General features: G+C 42.5%; 2 protein-coding genes across 10 annotated transcripts; both read right to left on the bottom strand.

Moving 5' to 3' along the window:
- Nucleotides 1-51: 51 nt before the first annotated feature.
- On the bottom strand, nt 52-13,842 carry ncoa6 (nuclear receptor coactivator 6). Of its 7 annotated transcripts, none has more exons than XM_073471151.1 (17): nt 13,753-13,842; nt 12,239-12,576; nt 11,025-11,180; nt 10,753-10,875; nt 10,484-10,612; nt 9,558-10,385; nt 9,291-9,422; nt 6,799-8,149; nt 6,573-6,688; nt 5,984-6,483; nt 5,650-5,880; nt 2,468-5,513; nt 1,510-1,566; nt 1,369-1,399; nt 881-922; nt 502-635; nt 52-421 (listed from the first exon to the last, which is right to left on the bottom strand). In XM_073471151.1, the coding sequence occupies exons 2-17, from the start codon at nt 12,534-12,536 to the stop codon at nt 375-377; spliced, it is 7,221 nt and encodes a 2,406-aa protein (XP_073327252.1). In that variant the 5' UTR covers nt 12,537-12,576; nt 13,753-13,842; the 3' UTR covers nt 52-374. The 7 variants fall into 7 exon arrangements, 6 of the variants coding, with proteins under 6 accessions (XP_073327252.1, XP_073327253.1, XP_073327254.1 ...); XM_073471152.1 differs by having other exon boundaries at nt 10,490-10,612; XM_073471153.1 differs by having other exon boundaries at nt 10,768-10,875.
- Nucleotides 13,843-14,606: 764 nt separating this feature from the next.
- Nucleotides 14,607-25,547, bottom strand: LOC141000028 (glutathione hydrolase 7). Of its 3 annotated transcripts, XM_073470645.1 has the most exons (17): nt 25,140-25,224; nt 24,646-24,746; nt 24,173-24,406; nt 22,904-23,130; nt 22,578-22,729; nt 22,372-22,489; nt 22,203-22,270; nt 21,607-21,680; nt 21,275-21,468; nt 19,758-19,845; nt 18,777-18,904; nt 18,584-18,672; nt 18,337-18,489; nt 18,116-18,230; nt 17,866-18,003; nt 17,555-17,654; nt 14,607-16,030 (listed from the first exon to the last, which is right to left on the bottom strand). In XM_073470645.1, exons 3-17 carry the CDS (start codon nt 24,390-24,392, stop codon nt 15,858-15,860), a joined length of 2,037 nt encoding a protein of 678 aa, XP_073326746.1. In that variant the 5' UTR covers nt 24,393-24,406; nt 24,646-24,746; nt 25,140-25,224; the 3' UTR covers nt 14,607-15,857. The 3 variants fall into 3 exon arrangements, with proteins under 3 accessions (XP_073326746.1, XP_073326743.1, XP_073326745.1); XM_073470642.1 differs by lacking the exon at nt 25,140-25,224 and adding an exon at nt 25,487-25,547 and having other exon boundaries at nt 24,173-24,746; XM_073470644.1 differs by lacking the exon at nt 25,140-25,224 and adding an exon at nt 24,908-24,985 and having other exon boundaries at nt 24,173-24,746.
- Between the last annotated feature and the right edge of the window lie 1,477 nt (nt 25,548-27,024).

Below are 27,024 nucleotides of genomic sequence, written 5' to 3'. Positions count from 1 at the left end.
AGCTGAAATTAAAATGATCAATAATCTTTATACATGAATCATTTTACACAGTTCCACAGGACAAAAGCAGTAGAAAATTTAATTCAGTTTTACAACATAATTATACAATCATGACAAGCTCCATTATCAGTCTTCACATTATTAATCCAGCATTTAATATAAAAAGCACATTCACACAAATACATACTGTATGCACACATTCTAACTACAATCTCACATGATAGCATGGACAAAAACAATAGCATAATTATTTTTAAAACAATCTGTACATGGTTCCTTCCTCCAGTGAAAATTCATGATCCGGGACAGTGAAACCGATATTATCGACCGATTCACAGCGGGGAAACAAAAACATTTACAGTACAGTTCACAGGCTATTTAGACTTCCTTCGTTTGGCCTGGGTGGGGCTCGCACCAGTTTCTGTGAAAGAAAACATACAAGTTCATTAGGAAACAGGTAGATATGCCATGTGTGTAGTGTAGAAAAAGATATTCCGTTACCTTTTACAGCAGCACTGGTTCCAGGCCTGGCTGGTCTCTTCCTAATGCCACTGTCTGCTACCGGCTCCTCCTCCACCTCCTTCTCTGCCCGGGAGCTGCGCCTGCTCGGTCCCTTAGGCTTCTCAACAGCAGCTCTGGGAGGACCAGATAGAAAAACAACAAACAACAAGGAAGGAAGGACAACACAAGTATGTGTTACTAAAGATGCAGGGGTGTGAGTTAACTCTGCTCTACTCAGAGAAAGATAGAATACCACTCAGGACTCTGCTGTTTTTCCTCGTCTACCACAGATACTGTCCATCTTCATCCCGACAGCATCCGCTACGTCGACATGATCACTGCTCGTGTCTTTGCAGCGTAAACATGTTAAAATACATACCTTGGGACTAAGTTGATGGGCGTCTTTCTTTTCTTTGCCCATCTGTGATAGAAGTGGAAAAACAGCGGTAAACTATAAACTGTGCTGAACAAACATGGCTTCACTTCCCCACCATATTATGACAATCCCCAGGAAAAGAGATATGGCCATAAGGGTCAGTGGAGTGGTACACATTCCGTTGTGATAGGCTGTTCTTGGTATAAAATTCTGACATGCATTAGTATATTTATGTTGTTGCATGCTAATCATACATACCAAGTGCTGTTTTCACCATGTACCCCCTTGGCCAACCAAATGAACTCCCTGAGTTTCAGTAGAGTTAGAAATGTCTAAGCATTTCTCTTCCAAGAACACAGGTCTCAAGACTAGGCCAACTTTTCAGAAATCAATAGTAAGGGACAGCTTAAAAGACCCCAGCACATGAAGCATTACACAACTAATCAACAATACAGAACTTAAAAGGACACAAATGTTATGATGAATCTTACCCCTGCTCAGAACCTGTTGCGACCTCTTCACCTAAACAAAACAAAACAGAAGTTATTTCTGTGCCACCGAGCTTGAAGTGACTTATGTGAAACTGATTTTACAAGATTTTTTTTCTTAAAAGGAAAGATGAACACACATACCTGTCTTCTCACTGGCAACAGGTTCCTGTGACTGTGGGGCTTCTTGCGGAGTAGGTGCTGGGGAAAAACGATCAAATACATCAACTGACACTTTTGAACACATAAAAAAAATATTGGTCAGGAATATACGCCACTCACTGCTGAACTAAAACCACACACTAAGTGGCTGTGTAGGGCAGTAGGCTTGCAAAACTGTCTCTCCTCCACAACCACCACCACTTGGCAACAGTTTTTGCATATAAAAACAGTTTATTAAACATGAAAAGCATAAAAGCTTAATACTTTGGGTTGATGTCATCTGAGGCTGCATTAACATGTTAATAAAGGCATGTAATAACCCCAACCACAGCAGAGACACACAGTGTATATATGTAACACATTTCATGTGGGCTGAAAGACGTGCAGGCAATCAACTTTACTATCGACATGGACCTTGGACATGTGCCCCATGTCTTTACTGAGTCTGCACACTGGGTGAGTAAGTTTTAAGGGAATTATTCATTCCTAGATTTATTCAAGCTGCTGTTGCTGTTTTAAACTGTTATATTTTAAAAGTGGCTGCACTTTAACAGCTTTAAAGGAATTGTTTTTTATTCCTAGATTACTTTATTTGTTTTTCTGTTATGACTGTCAAAATAGATAATATGTGGTATGGCAATCATTCTTTGCAAGGTTTTACCTAAGCCAGGCCATACAACAATGATAGCAATTGTATCACATCCATACAGGGTTAGTAGTATATACAACTGTTAAAAAAAACAAAAAAACACCTTCTTTAAAAAAAAAATGTTTTTAAACACACACTGGTATTGGATCGGTATATCTATCTATATATATATGTACATATAATCATCAGCTTAACCTGACCAAGGATCATGGCCAGAATATGGTCATTATCCTGTTTAGTTCAGACGTGCGTACAGAACCAATGATTGTTTTTGCTCACAGCTGTGTTTACCTGGGGTGGTCTGAGTGGTTTCAGCAGGTGCTGCAGCTGGCGGCAAGGGGGGCTCCATTGGTGGGGGGTCAGACTGACCTGGGGGAACTCCGCTGGGGTTCGCAACTGGAGAGGATGTCGTGGGAGGAACCTCCTGAACAGATCCAGGCCCAGCAACAATTGGAACAATGGACGGTACGGGACTTTGTACAGGAGTGACCGTAGAGAGCAAGCTAGCAGAAGAGACACCTGTGGGAGTACCAGCTACAGTGACAATAGGAGCTTGAGTAGTTACAGCCTGGGCTGGGCTTGAGACTGAAGCTGGTGCAGGCACCGGAGCCTGGGTAACCATCTGTGTAGGAACAGCAACTTGGCCAGGCACTGGGATTGGAGAGGAGACTGCAGGCAGAGTGATGTTGTTTGAAGCAGCCGCAGCAGTAGTAGTGAGGGGAGCAAGTGCTTCCATCTGAATGGCAGGACTAGCCGGTGGATGAAAAATCTGTGTTGGCACAGCTCCAGTGGGCCCCTGTGCAGGCCTTTCTGCAGGACTCTGCTGGGAGTCAGCTGTTCCAGCAACAGCTGCAGCAGACTGTGCAGCTTTACCTTTCACCTGGGCAGAGGGAGGTGGAGACATGGGGCTCTTCCGGATGGTGTTTACAGCCCCAGGACTAGAGCTGGGAGGAGGAGATGCCAGAGGTGGCTGAAAGGGAGACGATGCAGAAGGGCTTGGATGGGGTGATGGCTGCTGGACTGGGGGACTAGTTTTCTGGGCAGAACCTGCCTCACCTAGATTTTCTGTTTTGAGACCCCCTGGGTTAATTTGCTGAGGGGCTGGGAGGGGACCGAGGGGTGCTGTTGAGGACATTGTAGTGGCTAGTTGGACCTGTCCAACAGCACTTCTGGTAGCCTGAGTGCTGGCCATGATTGCTCCTGAGGACTGGGTGGAGCTTGGGGCAGGAGAAAGTTGGATATTTGTAGTGGATACTTGAATAGGCCCCATCATGGTGACTGACTGTGATACCACAGTGGTATTGGGAGTCACAGATGCACCTGGGACCTGGAAAATTGGGTTGATAAATACAGGGGTGGTGATAAACTGAGGAGGTCGAGGGACAGGGGCCTGCTGTCGGATGTCCTGAGGTCTAATGTTCTTGTTAGGGACAGCTACCACGGTGGAGACCATAGATGTGGGTGCCTGGGGAGTGGGGGCAGAGGTGATGGGGTTAGAGGTGACAAATACAGTGATCTGGTTGGGGGAAATGGTGCTAGAAGAGGCAGGGATCTGTATGACTGAATGAACACTGGTCACAGGTTTAGGACTGGGGCTTGGTTTGTGAGCTGAACTGGCTTGATTTAGAGCTGTGCTGGGGTTGGAACTGGTACCAACAGTCGAGGCAGGACTGCTCTGAACTGAAGTGACTGGGATGGGGCTTACACTAGTGGTGGCATTAGTGTTGGTACTGAGGGTGGCGCAGAGGGTAGGTGTTGGGTTTACATTCGGACTGGGATTGACACCAAGACTGGAAATAGGGTTTTGGTTAAGGCTTGGGGTAGTACTGGTGTTCACCTTAGTGCTAGGAACTGAAGCATGCTGTAAATTAGGACTACTGGTAGGGATATGGACAGCAGGTTTTGGTTTAGCTTCTGATTCATTTATAGTGGCAGTAGTACTGGCAGAAGCTGACACATCTGTACTCTGGGAATTACTGTGGAGTGGTCTCTCTGCATCCAAAGCAGACTTGGGGCTGTCCTTTCCCATAACATCCCGAACAGTATTACTCTGTACAGGCCGATGAGGCATGGCTGGCATACCTGTGTTATCCAGTAACTGATTGAGGGAGGTTGGAGCTGTCCTGAGTGTAGGAGAGACCTCAGAGTCCTGCATAGGAGCTGTGTGGACTGGCTGCCTATCAACTGTGCCAGCCTGCAGTTCCAAGTCAGCTTTAGGTTGCTGAGGCATGGGGAAACGAGGACTTGCCATTCTGGGAGCGGATAACTCCCTCAAAGGCTGTGGTGGGGGTTGAGACTGAGACATCTGTCTCTGTTCTGCTGTCATCATTCCCTGACTTTCCCTGACTCCCTCAACAGGGTTACCTTGAATCCCGTGGAAGGGGCTCTGGGTCTGTTGCGCCTCCATGCCCCCACTCATTTGTGATGGCATAGATACTGGACTTGGGGGTACTGAGGTAGGGCTCAGCATCATGGTTTGCCCCTGAGAGTTGACCAACGGCTGCTGAGGGGGAGGGCAGTTGATGGCCATCTTTGTCCCTTTTTGTCTCCCTGGACTTGGAGTAGTTGACTTGCGGCTAGAAGCTGGACTTGACCTCCGACTGTTGCTAGGACTTGCCCTCTTTCCCTGTCCTCCAGGCTGCTTGTCCTGTTTAGCCCCCGGACCTCCTGTTCCAGTGCCTGCAGAGAACGGCTGTTGATTGTTGTTAGTGTTATTTCCACCTGCACTGCCATTGTTGTTGTTGCCTGGTAGAGTAAGGCTAGGAGGGGCCTGCCCAATGGCTTTCAGAGTTGTGGGGTTTAGACCTTGCTGGTCAAATCCCCTGTTTAAGTTAGGCTGCCTAGGAGGCAGAGGAATGTTGATTTTGGGAGGAAACAGCCCTGCAATAGAGGCATTTAGCCTCTCAGGTGAAAGGTTGATTTCTGAGGGCTCAGTACTGGGTGGACGATTAGTTGGGGTAAGGGGGTGGTGGTACGGCCTGGGGCTGGCTCTGTTCGGGGTTTTGGGCCTGGAGCTCTGTGAGGTTGTGGGGACATTGGGGAAATGAAGGCCGGGTATGGGGCCTCCTTGTTGAGGCTGAGTGGGTAACTGGGGCTGAGGACTGGCTCCAGTGTGCTGGGGCATTGGTGATGGACCTGGGCCCTGCTTCATCATGTGAGTGTTGGAGCCCTGATTGGCCATCATCTGTTGGGTCCCATTTCCAGGCTGTACCCCAATTTCTGGGCCACCAGGCCTCTCCTGCTTCAAGTGGGGCCCTGCAGAGGACTCTTCTGATCCAGTGCCTTGGGGACCCTGCCCTACTTCAGGATGGGACATTCTTCGCGCAGCGCCTGCAAGCTAGAAAGAAGAACGACAAAAACAGTGTAGTTTACTGCCAATAAAATAGATCACAGTGTACTCATCAGTGAAATTCAAACTGCGAGATGTCAATGTGAACATTGAGTTTACATATGCCGCAGCACTTGGCCCTCACCTGCGGGTTTACCATAAGTGGCATCCCTCTGGCTTTGTCAGGTGACGGCGGTACATGTCCTTGAAGGCTGATCATCACAGGCATGTTGCCTTGCTGTGAAACAGGAAGCCTCTGCACCTCGGGTGGATTGCCCATGCCCCGAGGAGGGAGCTGCCCCCCTGGAGGGATGGACATGCGATTCTTTGCCTGCTCCTGCTGCATCTTCAGCATCATCATCATCTGCTGTTGTTGCTAAAATGCAAAATGTGGTTCAACATTAATTATGCATAGGTAAAGTGTTAACCAATGTGTTGATACCAAACCATGTCAATATGGTATGTGATAATGGTGATACCTGCTGTTGCAGATGTGGCTGTTGAACTTGTTGCTGTTGCTGCTGCTGCTGTTGCTGCTGTTGCTGCTGTTGCTGCTGCTGCTGCTGCTGCTGCAGCTGATGAGGGTGCATTTGGGGCTGGCCTTGACCCGAAGTCTGCGGCCCTGTCATGCCCTGCTGCCCTTGAGCATTCTGGAGACCCTGCATCTGCATCTGTTGAATCTGTTGCTGTTGCATCTGCTGCTGTTGCTGCAACTGCTGTTGTTGTAATTGCTGCTGCTGCTGCTGTTGTAATTGCTGCTGCTGCATTTGTTGTTGCATTTGTTGCTGCTGCTGTATTTGTTGTTGCTGTATCTGCTGCTGTTGCATATGCTGCATTTGTTGTTGTTGTTGTTGTTGTTGCTGCTGCTGCTGCTGCTGCTGCTGCTGCTGTTGTTGCTGTTGTTGCTGTTGTTGTTGCTGCATGAACTGCATGGGTACCTGCTGCAGTACTCTCTGGTCTCCAGGTTGGCCAGGGAAGCCTAGGGGTAGTGAAGTTCATAACCAATTAATCACCAAGTAAATGCAGATACAAAACAATTGCCAAACTGATGAATTCTGTGTAATTTACCTGCAGGCCTGTTGGCAAAATCGGGGAGTTTGGGGCCAGCGTTGTCTAAGCCCAAGCTTTGTTCACCCAGATTCGGCAGTTCAGAATCCTCCATGCCAGCAGCTGCATCAAGACCACTAAAAAGAAAAAGAATAAATAGGTTAGGCGATACAATTTACAGTAATAAAATTTACTTCCAACTATACACAATGGCAAAAACAAAACTGTAACAAAGACAAATTATTACCCAAGTCCCTCGACTTGTTGTTGTCCTTCTCCCTCTTTGGGCTTCTTCTTTCGAGGGGGTTTCTTCTTTTTGGGTTTGGCCTGATTGCCCCCACCTGCTCCTTGTTTTCCTCCTGGCCCAAACTGGCTGGCTGAGATATCACTCTGCAGCAGGTTGACTAGCAGTGGGCTAGTCAATGTTACATCCTTGCTGACGGGAAAGCCTCCAGCCTGTCCACAGGCTGCCCCCATTGGCATCTGACCTGGGAACTGTGTGTTAAAGTTCATGCCATGACCTGCAAAGTGGCCATTTCCCATCTGCATATGCTGAGGGCCCCCCATCATTCCTTGCTGCTGCTGTGCCTGCATATCAGGGACCATCTGTTGGACACCTAAGTCACCTGTCCCACTATTGGGATCTCCCAAAGGATGTGGATGTTGTTGAGCTGCCTGTTGTTGAGCTGCCTGTTGTTGTTGTTGTTGTTGTTGTTGCTGCTGCTGCTGTTGTTGTTGTTGTAACATGGCCTGCTGCTGTTGTTGTTTCTGCTGCTGTAACTGTTGTTGCTGTTGCAACTGTTGTTGGATTAGAGGATGACCAGCAGGGAGCCTCATCTGTTGCCCATGCATGCCCATAACTTGATTAGGATTGCCAGCAATAGGAACCTGTTGGGGCTGTTGCTGGTTCATTTGCTGATGTTGCTGTTGCTGTTGCTGCTGCTGCAGCTGCTGCTGTTGCAATTGGTGCTGTTGCTGCTGTTGTAACTGCTGTTGCTGCAGTTGAGCCATTTGCTGCTGCTGTTGTGGAGTCATCTGCTGTGGGCCAACCTGGCCCTGGAACTGAGCCATGTTACCAGGAACGTTTGGAGAAGGGCCACGCATCATCTGGCCTGGCATGACCCCAGCTGGAATTTTGCCTGCAAAAGCCTGCTTGTTGCCTTGCATCTGGTTGGCAACCATTTGTTCCATCATGGAGTTTTGTTGTTGTTGTTGCTGCTGCTGCAGGAGCATGGCCTGGTGCCCTTGGCCTCCAACCATCTGACCCTGCCCATGCATCACCCCCTGGCCTTGCTGAGGCATCATCTGCTTGGGTGGGGTCATTCCTCCCCTCTGCCCTTGACTGAGGGGCCTTGAGAGGACAGTTTGACCTCCACCCTGGCCTTGAACCTTCTGGCTGGGGGAGGAAGACACGGGCTGGGCCTGATGCTGGAGGCCCATCATCTGGGTTTGGAGGCCAGGCTGTTGCTGCCCCATACTAGGCCCAGCAGTTGTACCAGGGGGCACACCTGCCATGTTACTTTGTACACCCATAATGTTGGGTTGGACATGGGGTGGACCCTGCATTGAGTTTGGTGTAGAGGCTGATGCCTGAGCACCTGATGTGAAATAGAGAGGGAACAAGACAATTACCGAAATGGGCTGCACAAAAGGTAATAAGCTATTATGCCTTCTGCTAACTGCATGAAAAGCCACAGTGTGTCAAATTAGGCTGTCATCACATGAAGGCAGTTTATCAAATCTAAATGACAATTCTTTTTCTTAAGGTACTTGATCTCAACAAGTCTGTGGTAAAGTGGAAGCAGTACTTATCTAAAAAAATGCTAGATACAGGCTCTGTCCACATACATACACAGGTATTTTTTATTTATTTCTTTTCAATGTGTGTTGGCCTTTCAGACACACATAATAAACAGACCTTTCAGAAATCTCCTTCCAGAGTAAAGATACTAGAAACTCAGTTTTCAGTGTCTATGTCTGGACACACACAAAGATTTTTGGAAAGGATGATGCATTCACTTCTAACAGGGCCTTACCCGTGTATAAAGCATAACTGGCAAATGTGAACTTGCGTAGTATGATATTGTGGAGTATTTAAGTTTGTTCATTGATGGAATAGATTTTATAATGTCTATATTTAGAAAGATACAAACGGGCACTGACAATAGAACGATGGAAAACAAAGACTAAAACAGCTGCTGACGACGTCTTGATAAAATTAGCATTAATCAGGAGATAGACAGATTATTTTCTGAAATGGTGCAACACTCGTCTGACTGGAGATTGTTTTTGTTTTAAAACCCTGTTTGCAAAATATCTTTGCAGTGTGGTTCATGATGTCTGTTGCTTATATGGCTAGTAAACAGAGAACCCATTGCAATTAACTGTTTTTATTAGCCCTACAATTTTAGTTCACTACCTGCAGTGTCAATCTTTTGTGCTGTTGACAGCTACTTTTATTTACTGTGCTCAAACTTCAGGCATGTGACATTTCATTTTGCCATTACTATATCATAACAAACTCATACATTTATTCTAAACATGGATCTTTAATTGCAGTTTTGTGGTATATGTGCTATGACAAAAGAAGGTCATTTTTCAAATGTAAATTAACCTGCCTCAGTATATGTGATGGTCACAACTATGTGTTAAAATGTTTGTGATTGCATAGAGAGCAAATCTTCTGAAATGTTTTAAAAGACATACCCCTACACGACTGCAGTGTTGTAGACATTTTACCTGTGTGAGTCATCACTTGACTGCTCTGTAGCTGCTGACCGGGTCCTCCACCAGGGGTTCCTGGAGTGCTGGCACTCACCTGACCTTGGACAAAGTTTTGGGTTGGAAAACCCATGGGACGCTTTGGCATGCCTGTGATCAGTATTCATCGATTTAGTTATTTTGGATATCTGAGTACAAAATTTAAATTACTTTGATATAGTCTTTCATGATGACCAAAAAACTTTTGGATGTGCATTTCAGAAACGGTTACAAACAGTAACCCACCTGGATGAACTTGGCCCCCAGGCTGTCCATGCTGGGGCATTCCCATGAATCCTTGTTGCATGTTACCCTGTTGGCCCAAGGCTGCTCTTCCTGGTGATCCAACGCCCTGGGGAAATCCCTGTGGAGTCGTAGGTCTCTGAGCCATCATGGGAGGAGTCCCTGGTGAACCCTGTTGAAAAGGAGATGAGGACGAACCAGGGGACTTGGCAGTGAGGTTGCCCTGCGGTCCAGAAGTTGGTGGAATCGGTGGAGGGGGTCTTGGTTGGCCTGCAACACCACCTGGGCCACCTTGTGGGCCTTTAGGCTGAGGGGCTGCAAACTGACCCACTCCTGGTTGCTGTTGTTGCTGTAATTGCCCCTGTCCCATGGCATTGAATACCTGCCCAGCCTGCTGGCTGCCAAATGGGTAAGGCGGCGGAGGGTGGCTGGGAGTCTGAACTGTAGCGAGGGAAGGTGGGCGCTGAACCATTTGAGCTTGAGGTGGGGGCTTTCTCCAGGTAGGGCCTCCTTGGGCAGCTGGTGGCGGAAGCACCCCAGGGGGCAGCTGGTTCCAGCCAGGAGGCAGAGCCATCTGGCCTGATGGGTTGAATGGAGGTCTAGGTCCGAGCTGGGAGAGCTGTGCTTGCTGCTGGGCCTGTTGCTGTTGGTGATGCTGTTGTTGTAGCTGCTGCAGTGCAGCAGGGTTGAGTGGTCTCCCTGTCTGCAAGGCCTGCATGTGATGGGCAGCCTGAGGAGGCATCGGGCCTGAGCCATGGGGACCAGCCTGTTGGTGCTGAAGTTGTTGTTGCTGCTGAACTGACATTCCTTGCATCATTGGATCCATCACATCTGTGAAAAAAAGGGCGTTTTTATCATTATTGCACCTTTCAAGCAGCAAGATATTCACAACTGTGACATGTATCATTTGACATACAAGAAATAAAGACCTGAACCTGTCTGTGAAGATGGTCTTGGAACACGAGGATGCATCTGTCCACTGCTGCCTGGTACCATAGCCTGGCCTGCCATGCCAGGTCCAGGGGGAACCATTGATGGATTAGCCATCCTTACTCCTCCTTGTATAAACAGGGAATTCACTAATATTTATCAAGTGACTAAACACTAAATAAGAAAATAACATTAGAAATCACGAACTAAGGAAATTCATGTCTTTATGGATGCATGAGTATTAGGAATAGATTTCAGAAAATAATACCTGGACCAGGCTGACCTGCAAAGCCAACATCCATTCTCATCTGGCCAGGTGCTCCAATTGGTCCATTCACTCTGACTTCTTGTCCTCTATTTGGTCCCACAGCCACATTGATGGCCCCTTCCCCTGAACATACAAATGAGGAACATCTATAACTAACATTTACTACAAGCTAGTTTGCATCCTCTATTTTGAAGTCATAAAGATGAAGAAAAAATATGTGTTTTTTGCATCCTGTTTTAAAGTGACAAGCAGTTTGAAGGCCATGCTGTTACCTTCTATCTGAACTGAGAGAATCCCCAGGTCTCTGAGCTGCTGCTGGTTGTTCTGGGCCAACAGTCTAAGTCGCTCAGCAGCATCCCGGGGAATATTGAAGGTAACCCGCACACTGTTCCACGGCTCCACATGCTGTGGCTGTAGCCTCTCAGAGCCTGAAAGAGGGTAGGGACAATTAAGGGAAATACGTTGAAATTACAGTGTATGCCAGACGGAAAAAAATCTAGAGACTATTGGTTAGAGAAAGACAAAGAAAAGAAAGGGCTTGTTTCCGATGTATTTTCAGTGCTTGTAAAATAAGTGCAGCCATATTAGATGTGTTTTACAACCAAGAAAACAAAGTGGATGTACCTCAGATATTTTGACACTGATTAACAGATTAAGAGCTTTTTCAATGCGAAAGTGAAGACAAATCTCCAAAAAAATTTCTTAACTGGGTACAAATATGGAACACAAAATAAGTAATGGAAGTATCACCTGATAGACTATGGCTACATATTCCTACTCTGACACTAAATTGTAATTTGTTGTCATTATCTACCCATCCCCCTGCTGATGAAAAGTCGGGTCAAGTTTTGTAGTCCACAAAACCTTTCTGGAGCTTTAGAGTAAAAGAGCGTTGCAGCATTCTCCTAAACAATAGAAATAGCTGTGGACTTGTTTTTAAACGTAAAAAAAACACCAGTGATAAAATGGCTTTAGCCAGCTTGTCTGGAGTAATCCAGGTGTGCAGAAGCCCTGAGATCCCAAATTGGTTTAAAAATGTTATTTACACCTTTTTTAAGTGTGTGCATGAGCTCGACTATGTGTTGAAGGTGTAAATAACATCTTTTCAAAACAATTTGGGATCTAGGGGCTTCCAGAGACTTGGATTACACTGGAGAAGCTGTGTGGAGCCACTTTGTGTTTTTTTCCCTCCCAGTTGTTCCTTTAACGCTGTAAAACAAATCCTCATCTACCTCAGTTGTTTAGGAGAGTGCTATAAAAGCTGTATTGCTTTGAAGCTCCAGAAATGTTTTGCGGACAAAAACAGGGGACCCAACTTTCCATTGGCATGAGTGTGTGTAACTAATGACTGAATATTCATTATTGGGTGAACTTTCCTTTTATCAAATTCCCAGATAAACAGCAGGAGCTGTACAGTGGCAATCAATGGACAACTGTACTGTTTTTTGTCAGTATAGCGAGGGTAGTCGAGCAAAATTAAACTAACCCATATCAAGCATGTTTGGTATCCCGCTGAGGACAGTGTTAAGTTTTTGTGTGAAATCCTCATCCTCCATATTCCCTTGAAATGCAACAAAAACTGTAAAATCTTCTCCATCCCCGCTGCTTTCTTCTGTGCCATCTTGCTTGTTGACGTTCTCTTCTTCTGTTAGTGTGCTTCCATGGCAATCATCAGCATCCTCCCCTGCATCCTCCCCAACACCAGAGTCCCTGTCGGAGTCATTATCAGGTTCCAGGTGCTCTGTCCTCTGGGACAACTGAGGTGGGGTACGTCGATGTGCCATCCTCCCCTCTAACTAGGAGTGGCGTTAGAACCGTATTATACTGAAAGAGCACATGAGACAGATCACCAGACCATCCTAAAAACCATTAAAAGGTGCACTGTGTAGTTTTGGGGAATAAATCTCAATCAGAAGAGAAAGATCTTCATGGACTGATTTTTATGCTTAAACAAACTAAACAAACCTATATACAAGCTTACCTTAAAGGACAACACGATTTCATACTGTTTTACTTGTTTACTTGTGGCGGACCCTGCCACCTTTCTAGCTTCAGACCTTATTTAGCTCTGAGGACAGCTTGTTTATTAAGTTATGGATGAAATAAATATTTTTAAGTTTGTATTAATACCTCATTAATATTGTAAATATTACAATTCTGAGTTTGAATGTCTTCTACAAGACTACATAGTGCCCCTTTAATGTCACAGTTAAGAACCTACAAAGATGATTAGAAGACCACTGTAGTAGTGAAAACTGATGTAAATAGATCATTAGATGCTTGATACAAAGGTAGCTTGGAGTTATACGCTGTACGCTGCAAGCTCCAGGTGAGACAAGCTCAAACGAGGAAAAGTAGCCTTTCCTTTTAGTAAATCCACATCAAGCAACAACATGACGTTAACACAGAAAAGTTAAATCTAGCGTTGACAACACACCTGTACGCTAGTGACATCACTTTAACCTGGGATGCTATGCTCAATAGTAGGCCTGTAAAAAGATTATAAAGAGGGGCTGTGGGTGGTCGAGATGTTTTTATTGTAGTGTGATTTGCATTAAAGTCAAATAGCGTGACATTGTATAAATTATCTTCCATAACCGGTGGCCAGCTTGGTTAACATGATCGGCTCCGCAGTAGCACGGGCCTTAGCGCAAACGTAAGCTAACGCGACGAGATCAAAGTCGGCAAGAATAACACAAATATCCTGTATCACTTGTTATTGTGCATTTTCATGCACATGTGAGCACTACCTACAATTAAAACGGATACGTTTATAGCAGAAACCGCGTTATGAGAGAGTATTAAATTCAAATCAAGGCGGTTCCTGCTGGCTTCTCCGAAAGCTCCAGTTAGCAAACGTTAGCTAAGTTAGCTGTGTAGCACTGCAGTTAATTCATCATGAATGCATTGAAACACAACGTATTAGCTTTCCAGTTATTTAGTTTAACTTGCTACACGTCAGCAGCAGCGACTTACGCATGAGAAAAGCAAAATCCTTACCGCATATATTCATCAGAAAATAAGTTCAACCAGTCGACATCAACTAGCCAGATTAGCTAACAAAACATGAATCACAAGCAAGCAATACGATGCCAAGCTCGCAGAGCGAAAAACACTTCCGGTATAGCTTTGCAAAATAAAACTCCAATAGAGGAAGAAGAGGCAACGAAGACTTGTTGTAAGTTTTCTGAAATAAGTTAATTAGTCACAGTTTTCTATGGTCCTTGGAGCCGAGGATCCATCAAAAATACACGCTTGTGTTTAATTTTTGCAATGCCTCTATATCAGGGTTGTCCAAAGGGGAGCCGACAAGCCATAAGGTTCAATTTGGCCTCCCAGGTGTTTCTACAGAAAAAAATATGTTTGTTTTAAAAATGCAATTTTTTTTAATATTGTGAAAGGTTAAAATGCACTTTAAATATTAGGATTCCTAGTTATTTATTATTTTTCATAATCTCTGGTCAATCTGAGATCATTCAATTCAGGGAATTTGGGATCCTAGTGCCATTTTGCATTTTAACAATACAATAAGTGTTTGGCCTGTGGCCCACCAATACATTTAATTTTCAGCCCTCCAATGGCAAAGGTTTGGACATTGCTATTTTATATAAATTTATGCAGCAGAATCTTAACCAGTGTGCACATTCATCGGGTACTGCCATTTATTAATAATAAAAACAGCTAAGAAATGTTGTGTGGAATTTGTAAAACACATCATCTGAGTTTTAAAGTTCAGTCATCCAAAAACCTAAAGCTCAGTGTCTGGAATGAGAAAGCCTGTTCTAAAGTAGGTCAGACACACCAAATGCACATGCACTGTATGAAGGAACAAAGGGTCAAACATTATTCAGAGACGAGTGCAAACATTTTAATTCTTGGGTTTGGACGGTGCTGATTTTTATTCAAATCAGATACAAATGCACATGAAATCAAACATTGGGTTTTGTGCAAATGTGTACCTTAAGGCATGGTACTCTATAGTACAGGAAACAAGCATCAACAGTCATATTGCACTAGTGCCCAAAATGGGAGACAATAAGGTCAAGGACACGTTTGATCAGTCAGCATTGGCCATTCTGAAATTAAATAGATGTTTAAAATGCAATGCTGTACAAAACTGGTTACAACCTAAAATCATTACACAAGTACACAGAAAGAAAAAATAACAGCCATTTCCGAAATGTGCTGATGTCCTGTGTTTCAACAATAATGTATACAGCCCAACAAATGTTCATATAAAAATAGACAGATTCCATTTAAACCATGTCTAAAGAATTAGATCATTCCCATTCTAAAAACGAGTATCCCTTCTGTTAAATTAAAAAAATGCAGCCACAAGCTTTAAATAAAAACTAAATCATGCACCAATAAAAGTTCTTAAATTAAGTATCTAAATACACTTATTCTTACATTAGTGATATTTAACTCCTGTGAATCTGAAGCAATCCTCGCATTTAAGGAAGTCATTTGAGATGTGAAGGTCTTACCGTAGTTCTGTATGACGTACTTTGTGTGAATATGTCAGTCTTAACATGGTCCCAAGGAGCCATGGATTGTTCACAACAGTTAAAACTCCAGCAGCTGTACCAAACAACATCTAATCACAGTTAAACACCACATAAAGAGCAGCAGAGTAAATAGTTCAGGTGTGTAAATGTGAGGCTTAATGATAGGTTTACATATCATTACCTTCACCATTCCATGTGATTTTATGTGTTATTTGAACAAATGGTGAAACGCAGTGGAAGGACGGAAGAGCAGAAAGGTGGGTCAAATGCACTGAGGACCAGGCATGTGCAGTAAATAGTGGTATTATCATATTTTGTCTGCACATTCTTGCACCAAATCATTTTGTTCATTAATTTCCATCAGAATTCCTGCTCCTATGCTCAGAGTGCTTTGTCCCACTCGGTCTCACATGCCAAAAACTAGCTGCATGTCTTTTTGTTCAGGGTTTTCTTCTGTTAAGCGACCGCACTTTGACATAAACTTATATCAAGTGTTTACGTTGATGAAAAGCCTCCTTACTCCCGTACTAGCTGTCACTACAGTGTTACTCTTACCCCTTCTTCATTATGTGTGAGTACAAGGGGAGGAGGGGTGCACTAGGGCATGTTGGACATAGTGAGGGCGGAGGCATCAGCGCTACGGGGATCCTTCACCCCGATGATGAGGTCATTGGTTCTCCGGGTGCCCTCCACCAATGAGAGAACCTCTATCCTCTCCACCTTGTGCCCTTTGGCCTGCAGCAGCTCCACGTCTTCCTCTAGAAACTCAGCTGTAGGAGAGAAAGAGATGATATAAGGTAAGCGGGAGGAATGTACAACGTAAAGTAAAAGTAAAACAGAGAAGGTCGTGTTTCCACCTGGTGTTCAAATGTAATATATATATGTGGTAATGGAACCTATTACTCAGCGTGGGTTGACATGGCTGGTGTAGCTATCATGGTGTATTCAGATTCTATGTCTATGAGGATTTTCAGGTCAAAGTATATCATGTTTAAAACCAAGCACACAGCAATAGGCATTGACTAATTACATACACTACATTTAGACCTCAGCTAGATCCAAAACATCCTGATGTCTGCTCTGTAATGGATCACTATTAATCAATTTAAAATGATCTTCAAGGATGTTGATGAAGGTTCTCAGTCATCAAGTATGTTACCTAATTTAATTATAAAAATATCCTGAGGCGTGCTTTGTGTAATGTTCTATATATTGTTGTCCGTGCTTTTAAGTGTTTTTTATGTGCTTTTGTCCAATATTGCTGTTCTGTTTTAATGTATCTTATGTGTCTATTGTAACAGGATGGCTAAACTGGCACATTTACAGAAATGCTATCAATGAGCAATGTCCCTGTAACTCCAAACTGTATAAATAAATAAACAAATCAAAAAAACTATGGCAATATACTAGAAATGGATTAATTCAATCTAATCTAAATAAATAATCTCCAATATTGGGTTCACAGCATTTACATCATGATTTTTACACCTAAAATTGTAGAAGATTATTGATTTCTCAACACAGGAAGTCAGGAAGGCATTTTGCTATGTCATGGTAAACCTATCGCATGTCATGTTTGTTTTTAATAACAATAGTGGCACTTGCCGTTTTCCCAGCTTTTTATCTACCTTGTATAGTGCACACAAAAATTTGTTCTGAGGACAATGTAAATACTGGCACAAAGGCACTATGATTATTCTTTATCTAGATGGCATATCCTGACACATACTGCATATTAACAGCAGGAAATTACAACCATAATTTGAAATGAAGTCAGAAAGCCAATCTGCTGTAGCCACTAGTAAGAGCACACTAGGATTCAATATGTAGTTCACATATCTTTTTCACTAACGAGGAAACATACCTAAGGAACTTGGTATCAAAGACAAATATTTACTCAAAATTCTCATGGAAGCAAGCAAGAGGGCATAACAAGACGTTGGCTTCTAAAAGAGCATCCTACCCTGAAACAATGAGTAGATATTGTAAACAACATATACAATATGGAGCGTTTGACAATTCAATTCAAGGTTACAGAAAGGGAGAAGAGTACTGGGCTAAATAGCCTACAAACCTGGTTATTGAGGAGTCTGACAACTCATCATCATTTACATAATGTGATCAGACATTCAACTAAAATGTATTATGTGCTGGTGCGCCTGAATAAAAAAGTTAGGTAAACCAGTGCAACCAATGTAAAAAAAAGTTAGTCGGCAGCCCTGCAGTTATAGTTTTTGAAGGGACTCTGTTGTATTTGGACCAAAACACACAACTGATCAGTAGGAAAAACTCACAGTCCACCAGGAGGAGATCGGGCTGCAGCTGTGGGTGGAGTCTTCCATATGCTAAGCTGTCACTCATATTTTTACGCGATGACAAAACATTCATCAGCACCTGTGAAGGATCAGAAAACACTATAAGACATGTAGAACAATAACATACATACAGGGATTGTTATAAATAACATGGGCAGAGTTCTATCTATCAGTGTAACTTCTGCGTAAGCAATACAGAAAAAAACAGAAATGCAAAGATATATTTGAACACAAATTAAAGTTTAACAATCAGTCATGAAATTATGTAAATATTCCACTAATTAAATAACCTGTGTGATGCCGCTGAGAGCTTTCTCTCCATTGGAAGATCCAACGGCTACGTATGTGCCACATAACCCCACGGCAGGTCTCACTGCTGTGGGCATCAAGAAGGACATGGGCCTCTTCCCAGGCTGGAGGGTGTTATGCTACAGCAAAAGCAAACAAAAACCATGAGGACTAAGAGCAGTTACGAGCACATTTTCAATAAGAAATAATCAATACCACAATCACTTAAACAAAGACAAAATGCACAATTACTGGGTTAGGTGATGAGCTCTCAGTTTTATTAGGCCAGGAGAAGTCCAGGATCTGGCTATTCAAGAGGATTCCTGAAGGAGTGACGATCCCGCTGCCGAATGGTTTGTTCAGAGAGCTACAACAGCGTAAAAAGAAAACTGATATTAGTTTTCCAGTGACACCAATCCGCTCTTAACTGTTTGAACAATGTGCAATAGCAGTTCAATTAAAGCAGGATGTACCTCATGACTGAAACAATGTAGTCATCTGGGCCCATGACCATGACCTGGGCAGCTGCTGAACCCTTCTCCAGGGTAAATGATGGAGTGTAATGGCTGACAGGGAAGGCCTGAGAGTCGCTGATCATCTGGCGGAGCACGGAAGCCTGTGATTTACTTTAAGAGGGTAACAACAAGGGTTCAATGAAAATGCCTTACTGAAATAGGATGGATATAAACATTGAATATTTAAGGACATAGGGATCTCTACTTCAGCATCTTGGCAACAGTCTCTGCAACAGAAGTGTCATACATGGGGTCTCCAAGCCAACTAGCCTGGGCAAGAGCTATCTTCACAGCCTGGGGAGAGTGATGCAAAATTAAGACTTGCGTAAAAATCACATCAATTACTGCACATTTAACACTGCTTATTCTGTATAGTGGTGAAGCATTTTGTACACTACCTCTGCAATCCAGTGGTAGGTGCTGTTCCTTGGCACCTGGCTGGTAATGTTGTAGCCTTCCAAGATGTTGAGCGCAGTGAGCAAGGCAACACCTGCATGTGGGGCCGGGGCCGCCATCACATGGTGTCCTTCAGAAAGACCAACAAATCACATGATTGAAACTTTAATGACTTCTGTGAAAATGGAATCATTTCAGTGGAAAAATAAAATATGATGAAGAAAAACTGAAAATCTATACGACGCAAAAGGAAAATTGCAATAGTTGAGCATATGTCAAGTAATTGTAAAAAATAAAACATTTGCACACATATGTGTACAGAAAAAGGTCAAATTATAAATATCTATAAGAAAAAAAGACATGAAAAATTAAACAAAAACTACTTCAATATTTGTAACATACAGCAGATGAGATAAATTAAACAATGTCAGTATTCAGATGTGCAGGTATACACTGTTCACACAGTCTCACCTCGTTGCCGTAGGCATTTTTATGGTTGTTAAGTGTATATTTAAGGGACATACTGGATTTACAGGAACAGTGGAAGAAAGTAGAGAATATAATTATCTGAGGAGCTTGTGAGGGATTGCTGGCTGCTGAAAAGCTGACACTAACAGTATTGCTTAATGAACATCTGGGAGCTACTGTAAACTTCATTACTGCCTTGACTTCGTACGGTGGAGCAGCTTTGGGATTATAAAGATTTAGAATGGTAGGAGCGGGATAAAGGGAAAGAATTAATATTGTGTGAGAAAGGGAACTCTAGTGAACATGTTTCTGTAAAGAATTACGTTTGTGGTGTCAAAACACGTCGGTAACAGACCTTACAGAGAGTTAGGAAAGCCTCTTATTCTGCTTTCCTCCTGAAAATTCCATGTGAAGTAAATGGTTCCCCTCCATCTATGATCCAGGTCAGGCGAATTTTATGCTGTTGTTTGTGTTCTTCCTCCAACAGCACTGATGTAAACACAACAGATACTTACCTTGATAGGTGATCTCTGCTGGTTGCTGTAAGACTGTGCTGTAGTTCCCAAAGTCATCCTCTGTGAGCACTCCGCCTCTTGCTTGCACCTATTAAAAATGCATAATGACTTTAAATTTTAAGTTGAATAGTCTTACTGCAGTGTTGGGAAATTTAAAAATGGTTGACCCTCAGTGGATACTTCAGTCAAATAATGCCTGGTGAATTTAAGTGACAGCTTGAGTTGGTTTGACCTCTGGTGCTTGTAGTTTGATACTTGTTTAGCTGTGTGTGTCTTTACGATTGAGTTACTCTCCACTCAAATAAAAGAACAAGGGTCCCTTATGTTAAAAGATGGAGGCTGATATTGACAATATTTCTCAGAATATTGAGAATGCAAATGTCAAAGCCTGACTGCATCCCATGCTGATCGTATGTGTAAATGAATTGATTTGGGGGAATCACAGTGTTTCATGTAAAACAAAGTCAAATTTCAAAGGAACAGCCCAGCAGACCTTCGTGACTTGGCAGACCTTCATGGCAGTTAATCAAACTGTACAGTCATTTTTTAAATGAGCTGTTGTGAATAGGTGATCTGCAACGTGTTTGCATTTCCCACCTTTTTTAACAGTTGATTACTATATTGTTAATACTAAATATGTGTTGTCGTGTCATAGTGAGTAAATGTATTCTCTCACAGAAACACAACAACATACACCCAGAGGCCACTGCCAAGTGTACAATCTATTGGAATTAAATTTACAAAACTTTTAAGTTATAATAACATACTTTAATATATAATTTAAATGTATGATATATAATAACAGCTTTTGCTGGCACAGTCAGAATCCAATTATATATTTATTATTAAGGGTATAGTTAAAGGCGTTATTGTACCGGACTAGATTATATTTAACTTTATCTCCTTTCTAGTTACATATTTACATACATGAGGGATCAGAATATTATTAACACCTCTCAATATAACACAGTTCAGTACAGCAACACCACTAACTATGAAGTTAGCCTTTAAGCTGAAACATATGATTTTATTAACAACTCTATGACACTGCAAAAAAATGACAGCTATATGCATAAAAGTAGACTTGACTGCAGAGCAGTTTTATTGGATTGCATTAGCCTTACCAGGTGTACCAAATAAAGTGGCCACTGATTTTATAATTTATGATATTGTAACATATACTCATGTCATACAATAGGAAAAATAAATAAATGTGTAGTATATATTTTGAACATCTGAAATAATTTATCACCCCTTAAAATATAATTTTTGTGACATTATTGTGGCTAATGAATGCCATCTTGTAATCTTTCCCTTTTCCGAGACAACCATGAGTCATAATTAACTAACATAATTATTTTATCACAATTTGACAGCACTGAAATATTACCTCACCAGAGCCGAAATGTAAAAAGCCATGTTAAAGTACACGAGGAACTCCTTGTGGAGACCATGCAAAATTCATGACTGCTTTTATATAATCATAGTTGGAGACAGAATAAAAAAAACTTTCTTACTGCTGCTGCCATTTCCTGCGTCAGGTTTCCGCTGTAGAACTCGGATATCCCATTAACTGCAATAGCATCCAAGATGGCTGCCATATCGAGACGCCTGGTGAGCAGCCCAGAGAGGGGAGCCTGGCCGTTGGGGAGGAACAAATCCCGAAATGCAACCGACATGTTTTGGTCCTTAACTTTAGCCAGAGCTTCAGCTAGTGAGAGAGAGGAAAGGCAAATGAGACCACACCTCATCTATATATGTCTTCACCTTGTGTTGTTCAGGAACAACACTGAGGCCAGGAGATAATGCTGGTGCTGTGTTATTGGTGAATATATTACATTATTCTTACCTAGGTCATGAGTAACATTAAATCCATTTCTGGCCACATCTGCTGCCATGGTAACCACATCCTTCCACGGCATTCTGGGGAATTTAACGGCCATTAAAAATTGGCTTAGTTAACAATCCTTTAAAAGATTAGATGAACACTGAACTCCTTGAGAGGTTACAAAATGATATCAGCAATCTCTGAGCATGGCTAAAGCAAGTTAGTTCATTCTGTAACAGCATCCTCCAAGCAGCTGAGGGATCAGGATCATGATAATTACACAGCATCGGAGTAATTGCAGCCTAATACACAATGTCTTTTCTTTAAAACACAGCTGGTGACGCTTTCACTGAGATAGTACTCATTTAGCGCTGAACACTGAGACAAGGCACAGGATTTGTCAGAGCTGATGTAAATGTAAGCTTTTGCTAAGCTTATCTTAAAATACTAATATAGTATATTCTGCTTCATTTGTAAGGGACATTTGAAAGACAGGGTGACAGGTGTCACAAAAGGAAATAAACGTCATGTCCAGAAACCAGGACTACAACTATTCATGACACATCATGGGGAGAGACTGAACAATTAAAAATAGTATTACATAATAGTTATCGTACCTGCCATAGAGCTGGTGGGCCTGATACATCCCACTGAGCATGCCTGGTACTCCCACCAGCAGGCCGGGCTGAAATGCAACAGCAAGAACAGGTTAAGTAAGTAACAAAAACAATGTCATCCTTAACATCTCAGTATTACAAAAAGGACACAATAAAATAAACCCCTCACATTTTGATCAAGACTTGTACGCAGCATCTCCTCATTGATGGCAGATGGTGCCGTCTCTCTGAAGTCGATGACCCTCGTCTCATTTTTACGGATGTCGTGCACCAACATTACTCCACCACTAAAAGAAAATCCAATGAAAGCACAAGGTTTTGCTTTGTCCAAGAACCTCATTGTTAGTCCTATTTATAAGAGTTTCTGTTACCTACCCTCCAATACCAGAAGTGTGAGGGTGAACAATTCCCAAACAGAGGGCAGCAGTGATAGCAGCATCAACACTGGACCCCTGTTTCCCCAGAATGTCAAAGCCAAGAGATGTACACTGGGCCACATCCGTCACCACTGCTCCTTGGTTAAAGACCTTGCAAGAAAAAGGAGGAAAACAAAGCAGGACGGAGGAGACTGTTGAAATGCTTGTGTGGGATGACATGAGAGGAGCATGCAGAGTTACTCATAATCTGATAATCACTTGCAAATATTTCACAAGAGCAACACTTTTGAAATGTGGTTACAAATGAACAACATACACGCCTACCTGTGGGTCTCCAAAGTAGATCTGCATGATGAGAGCTACAGTGACTCCTGTAGCGAAAGTGAGACAGGCTGTGATGATGACTGTCAATCCATCTCGCTGGCAGGCACACTCTTCTGTAAAGGGGTCTCTGCTGGTCTCCCGCAGGGAAGCGATATCCTGGCTAGCCAGGTCAGAAGCGGAGGAGGGAAGACGCTGGAGGCGAGCCGACTTCAGAAACAGATCTGGGTCTGACACAAACAGCACAAATCAAAAGGTTTAGACTGAACCGGAAAGAGCAGGAAATTACAAATTTTGCTACCGTTTCTCAAACCAAACTCTATTCAAAAATGTGTCAATACAATGGAGAACAAATACCTATTTCTGAATTCTGCACGTGTGCAATCCACAAAGTTGCACAGAAAATTAATCAGCAACTGCGATATTCTATCAATCATTTTAGTCTTTTTTTTTTTTCCATGTTAAGAATTACAAACATTTTAGGTTCCCTCATTTCAAATCTGAGGACTTGCTGCCATGTATGACAGTAAACTGAACATCTTTGGGTTTTGGAGTGTTTGTTAGATATTACAAGTAGGGGTCAACCCACATCGCTATTTCAGGGTCGATAACGATATCGATTATTAGAAATCAAGGAGAGTGAAAACCGATATTTGGGACCAATATTCAAAAAGTACATTTTACTCAAGTACTGTTCTTAGGTACAATTTTCAGGTACTTTATTCTTCCTCTCCACATTTATTTGAAAAATTTAGTTTCTAGTTACTTCGCAGATTCAAACTAATCAGTATTTATAGGCTATTAAATGTGACATGTTCCCAATCAAATTTTATTGTGGGCGGGACATTGTGTGAGAGGATGTTGCTTCACAGCCAAAGTAGCATATTTTTAAATTAGATTAGTTTATCGCCAATCTGACAGAAAAAACTGTCTCTGTTACAAATAATTGGAAAATGCTGGATATTGGCCTGGATAATCAGCCAGGGCCGATGATTGGTCTAACCGTAATAAACAGACATTTCAGCATATCATGTTGGGCTCTGGTAAACTGTGATGGACATTTTTCACCATTGCTTGACATTTCATAGACTGAACAATTAAACAATAAAAAAGATGCAGCTCCAGTTACAATCCAACCTTTAGAAATGATATGCAACAATGAGCAATACAATCAAATCTTGCTGCTCCATGAATCCACATCTGGAAACCTTAACACACTCAATAATAGCATTTGTGGAGGCCTATTTTTTGCATCTGACCTGTCTGACACACCTGTATCTTGCTCACTCAGGACGTTGTCATCATCTTTTCTTGATTTTAGGGTGTTTTCCCCAGACAGCATGTCGTCCTCTGGCAGCCTGGGGAAGCTGGTGATGCTCATGTAGTCCACCGGAGAGTAGGCACTCCCTAAGGTGGTCTCCGGATTGGCATCTTTATCAGCCACACATCCACTTGGGTACCCTGCTACGATGTCAGGAGCTGGGCTGTGCATGGTGACTGATGATCCTGCAGTTACACACTTATCTTTATCTTAAGGGCGTGGGTGATTTATTCCAGGGGATCCATATTTCCAGTCACATCAGGAAATCAGTCACCCAGATGAAAAATCACCGTAATATACTTTTATGGACCACTAGTGTTGCTGTGAAGAATTACATCAATTCGATGGGATCTTTAATGTCCCATTATATATCAACTCTCCTGCAGGGATTTGTAGTTTTCTTGTGTGATGTACGCAACCTTACTACAACATCACTGCAGTTTCTTAGAGGATATTTCTGATAGGCCAAAACACGGGTGTGCAGCTCCGATGATGATGCATTTTTCCAGTCATACAGCCTGTCACCTGCAGAAGAATACAAACCATGTAGATCAACTTGTTTTAGAAAAGGAATTTCCTTTTGACAGGCATACGCCTCTGTATCCTTGTATTGAAGCTGCGGACTCAGTACACTAAGCAAACACGGTCTACCATAAATACTGACATGCGACAATATGTCTGCCTACGTCTGTTTAAGATGCTGAAAGGAGGTCGTCTGAATTGTTATCCCTGTATGTTGTTCAACAGCATCACTATAATAAAACACGTCCACACACAGAGAGCCGAGCCCTGACGTGCTAGCTAGTTATCCTGCGTGTGCTGTTTGTTAACAAGCTAGCTAACGCATCTATCGGTTAGCGTTAATTCTGGACAAACGTGCGGCTACAAAGAGCTTAAAGCGAGGGTAACGTTACTCACCGTTGTCGTCAACTTAAATAGTCAAATAAAAAATCATTCCTCGACGGTGTTATTGATGATTTTGAACAGAACAGGTGAGCTGAAGGAGACGTCGCTCCCCGTCTCCAAGACTACAAGAGCTCCTGAATCACGACGCCCGACAGCGGCGAAGTTAGCTTCGTGTTACCGCTCAGGACAACCGAGAAGACTTGCCAAGAGAAACGAGCTAGCTGGACTTTAAAGCTCATATTTCTCACTACGTCTCTGACTAAGAGGTGACGACCGAGCTGAAATCATTTGAATCCATCTGTATTCATAAAGGAAATATTTGATGTGTGACGTCGCCTAGGCTTCGACATCAGACTTACTTCATAGTAGATGGATGAGTGCCCCTCTACAGCACAGGTGCTTCCAGCGTGTTTTTCCCCCAAGGACACAGGTCCACCCGGTCTGTCTGTCTCTCAAGTATCTGTGAGGCGGTTGGACAGGTTATAGCAGGTTAGGAGAATACCTGCTCCAATTACAAATCTCCTGTCCCTCCCATCAAGCCTCATTCTCCTCTTGTTCCTCCGCCTTCTAAATAGGTCAACAGGTAAATTGTTTTGCTTGCTTCAGTCCACACAGACAGACCACATTACAACTAATCTAATCAGTGCTGACCCTACATACAGTATCCTTAATGCTGTCTCATAGTTTGATGGCATTTAAAATTCCAAGCCTGGAGCAAAGCACCCCGCCCATATTGATCTCAAACAATAGGCTATGTTTACACTTTAGTACAACACCCATCTGTTCACCTCTTCCCTTTTTTGCATACAGTAAACTTCTGCCTGCATGCCTGCAGCTAATCTGCAAGGTAGACTGTGGTGGACTGTGACAGAGGACTTTTACTCATTGTATCTTACTTTATATTTATTCTATTCTATGTGTATAAAAATAAGGTATAATCATATTGTGTATTATTCATTGTATTTTATAAGCATAGTCAGATATTGTATATATTACATATTTGTAATGTATATTATATATAAAGATAACTGGTCAATATGATTGATAGAAATGTGTAAATAATAGTATATCAGTAATGAATTTATATTTTCGATGACAAAGATAAAAGGTTTAGTAACATTAATTAGAGTATAGGTTTAGACCACTAAGTAAGCTGGTTAATTACCATTCAGTGACTTATGGAGAAGTGGTGTGATTAAAGAAGTTTATACTCCTTCTCACTCCTTTTCGAATATGTAAACAAAGTCATCAAGTCATCACTGCTGCCCTCTGTTTGTCATTATCTACTCACCCTCATGCTGATAGAAAGTTGGGTTAAGTGTTGTAGTCTGCCAAACATTTCTGGAGCTTCACAGCAAAACAGCGTTGCAGCATAAATGACTGAAGTTGATTGAGACTTGTTATAAAATGAAAAACCAGAAGAAATTTATTAAAATACATGAAATGGCTCCATAGAGCTTGTCTGGAGAAATGCAAGTTTTAAACAAATCTACAAAACTTGAAAACCATCCATCTGCATGGGGTTGAGTGAATTTACATTTTTTTAAATGTATTTTTATGAACTAATCCTTTAAGACCCCCTACCCCCAAATGTAGGCCATCTAAACTAGTTAAAGGGGCACTACGTAGTTTAGGAGAAGAAATTAAAATACAGAATTTTAATATTTACAATATCAATGAGGTAATAATACAAACTCAGAATTATTATTTTTTTCATACCTGATGAACGAGCTGTTCTCAGAGGAAAATAAGGTCCCAGAACACAGTTTGAAGCTAGAAAGGTGGCAGGGTCCGCCAAATGTAAACAAAGTAATACAATATGAAATTGTGTTGACCTTTAAGATCAGTTTGTTTTTTCAGTCGTGAAACTGAAGAGTTTGTTTATTTAGTTTATTCA

This window comes from Pagrus major, chromosome 7, assembly GCF_040436345.1.
Source record: "Pagrus major chromosome 7, Pma_NU_1.0".
NCBI classification, from domain to species: domain Eukaryota; kingdom Metazoa; phylum Chordata; class Actinopteri; order Spariformes; family Sparidae; genus Pagrus; species Pagrus major.
The sequence above is the reverse complement of the archived record's forward strand: the minus strand, read 5'-3'. Positions and strand labels throughout refer to the sequence as shown.

Bases quoted from the DNA above. Each gene is read 5' to 3' on its own strand.
- ncoa6 (XM_073471151.1), bottom strand. From the start codon at position 12,536: ATGGCACATCGACGTACCCCACCTCAGTTGTCCCAGAGGACAGAGCAC. The intron at 6,484-6,572 runs GTAAATTACACA...CACTACCCCTAG, and splicing joins TTTTGCCAACAGGCCTGCAG to GCTTCCCTGGCCAACCTGGA. The intron at 5,881-5,983 runs GTATCACCATTA...TTTGCATTTTAG, and splicing joins AGCCACATCTGCAACAGCAG to CAACAACAGCAGATGATGAT.
- LOC141000028 (XM_073470642.1), bottom strand. From the start codon at position 24,392: ATGCACAGCCCAGCTCCTGACATCGTAGCAGGGTACCCAAGTGGATGT. The intron at 18,490-18,583 runs GTAGAGATCCCT...ACCCTCTTAAAG, and splicing joins ACTGTTGCCAAGATGCTGAA to TAAATCACAGGCTTCCGTGC. The intron at 18,004-18,115 runs GTAATTGTGCAT...CTTTTGCTGTAG, and splicing joins AGAGCTCATCACCTAACCCA to CATAACACCCTCCAGCCTGG.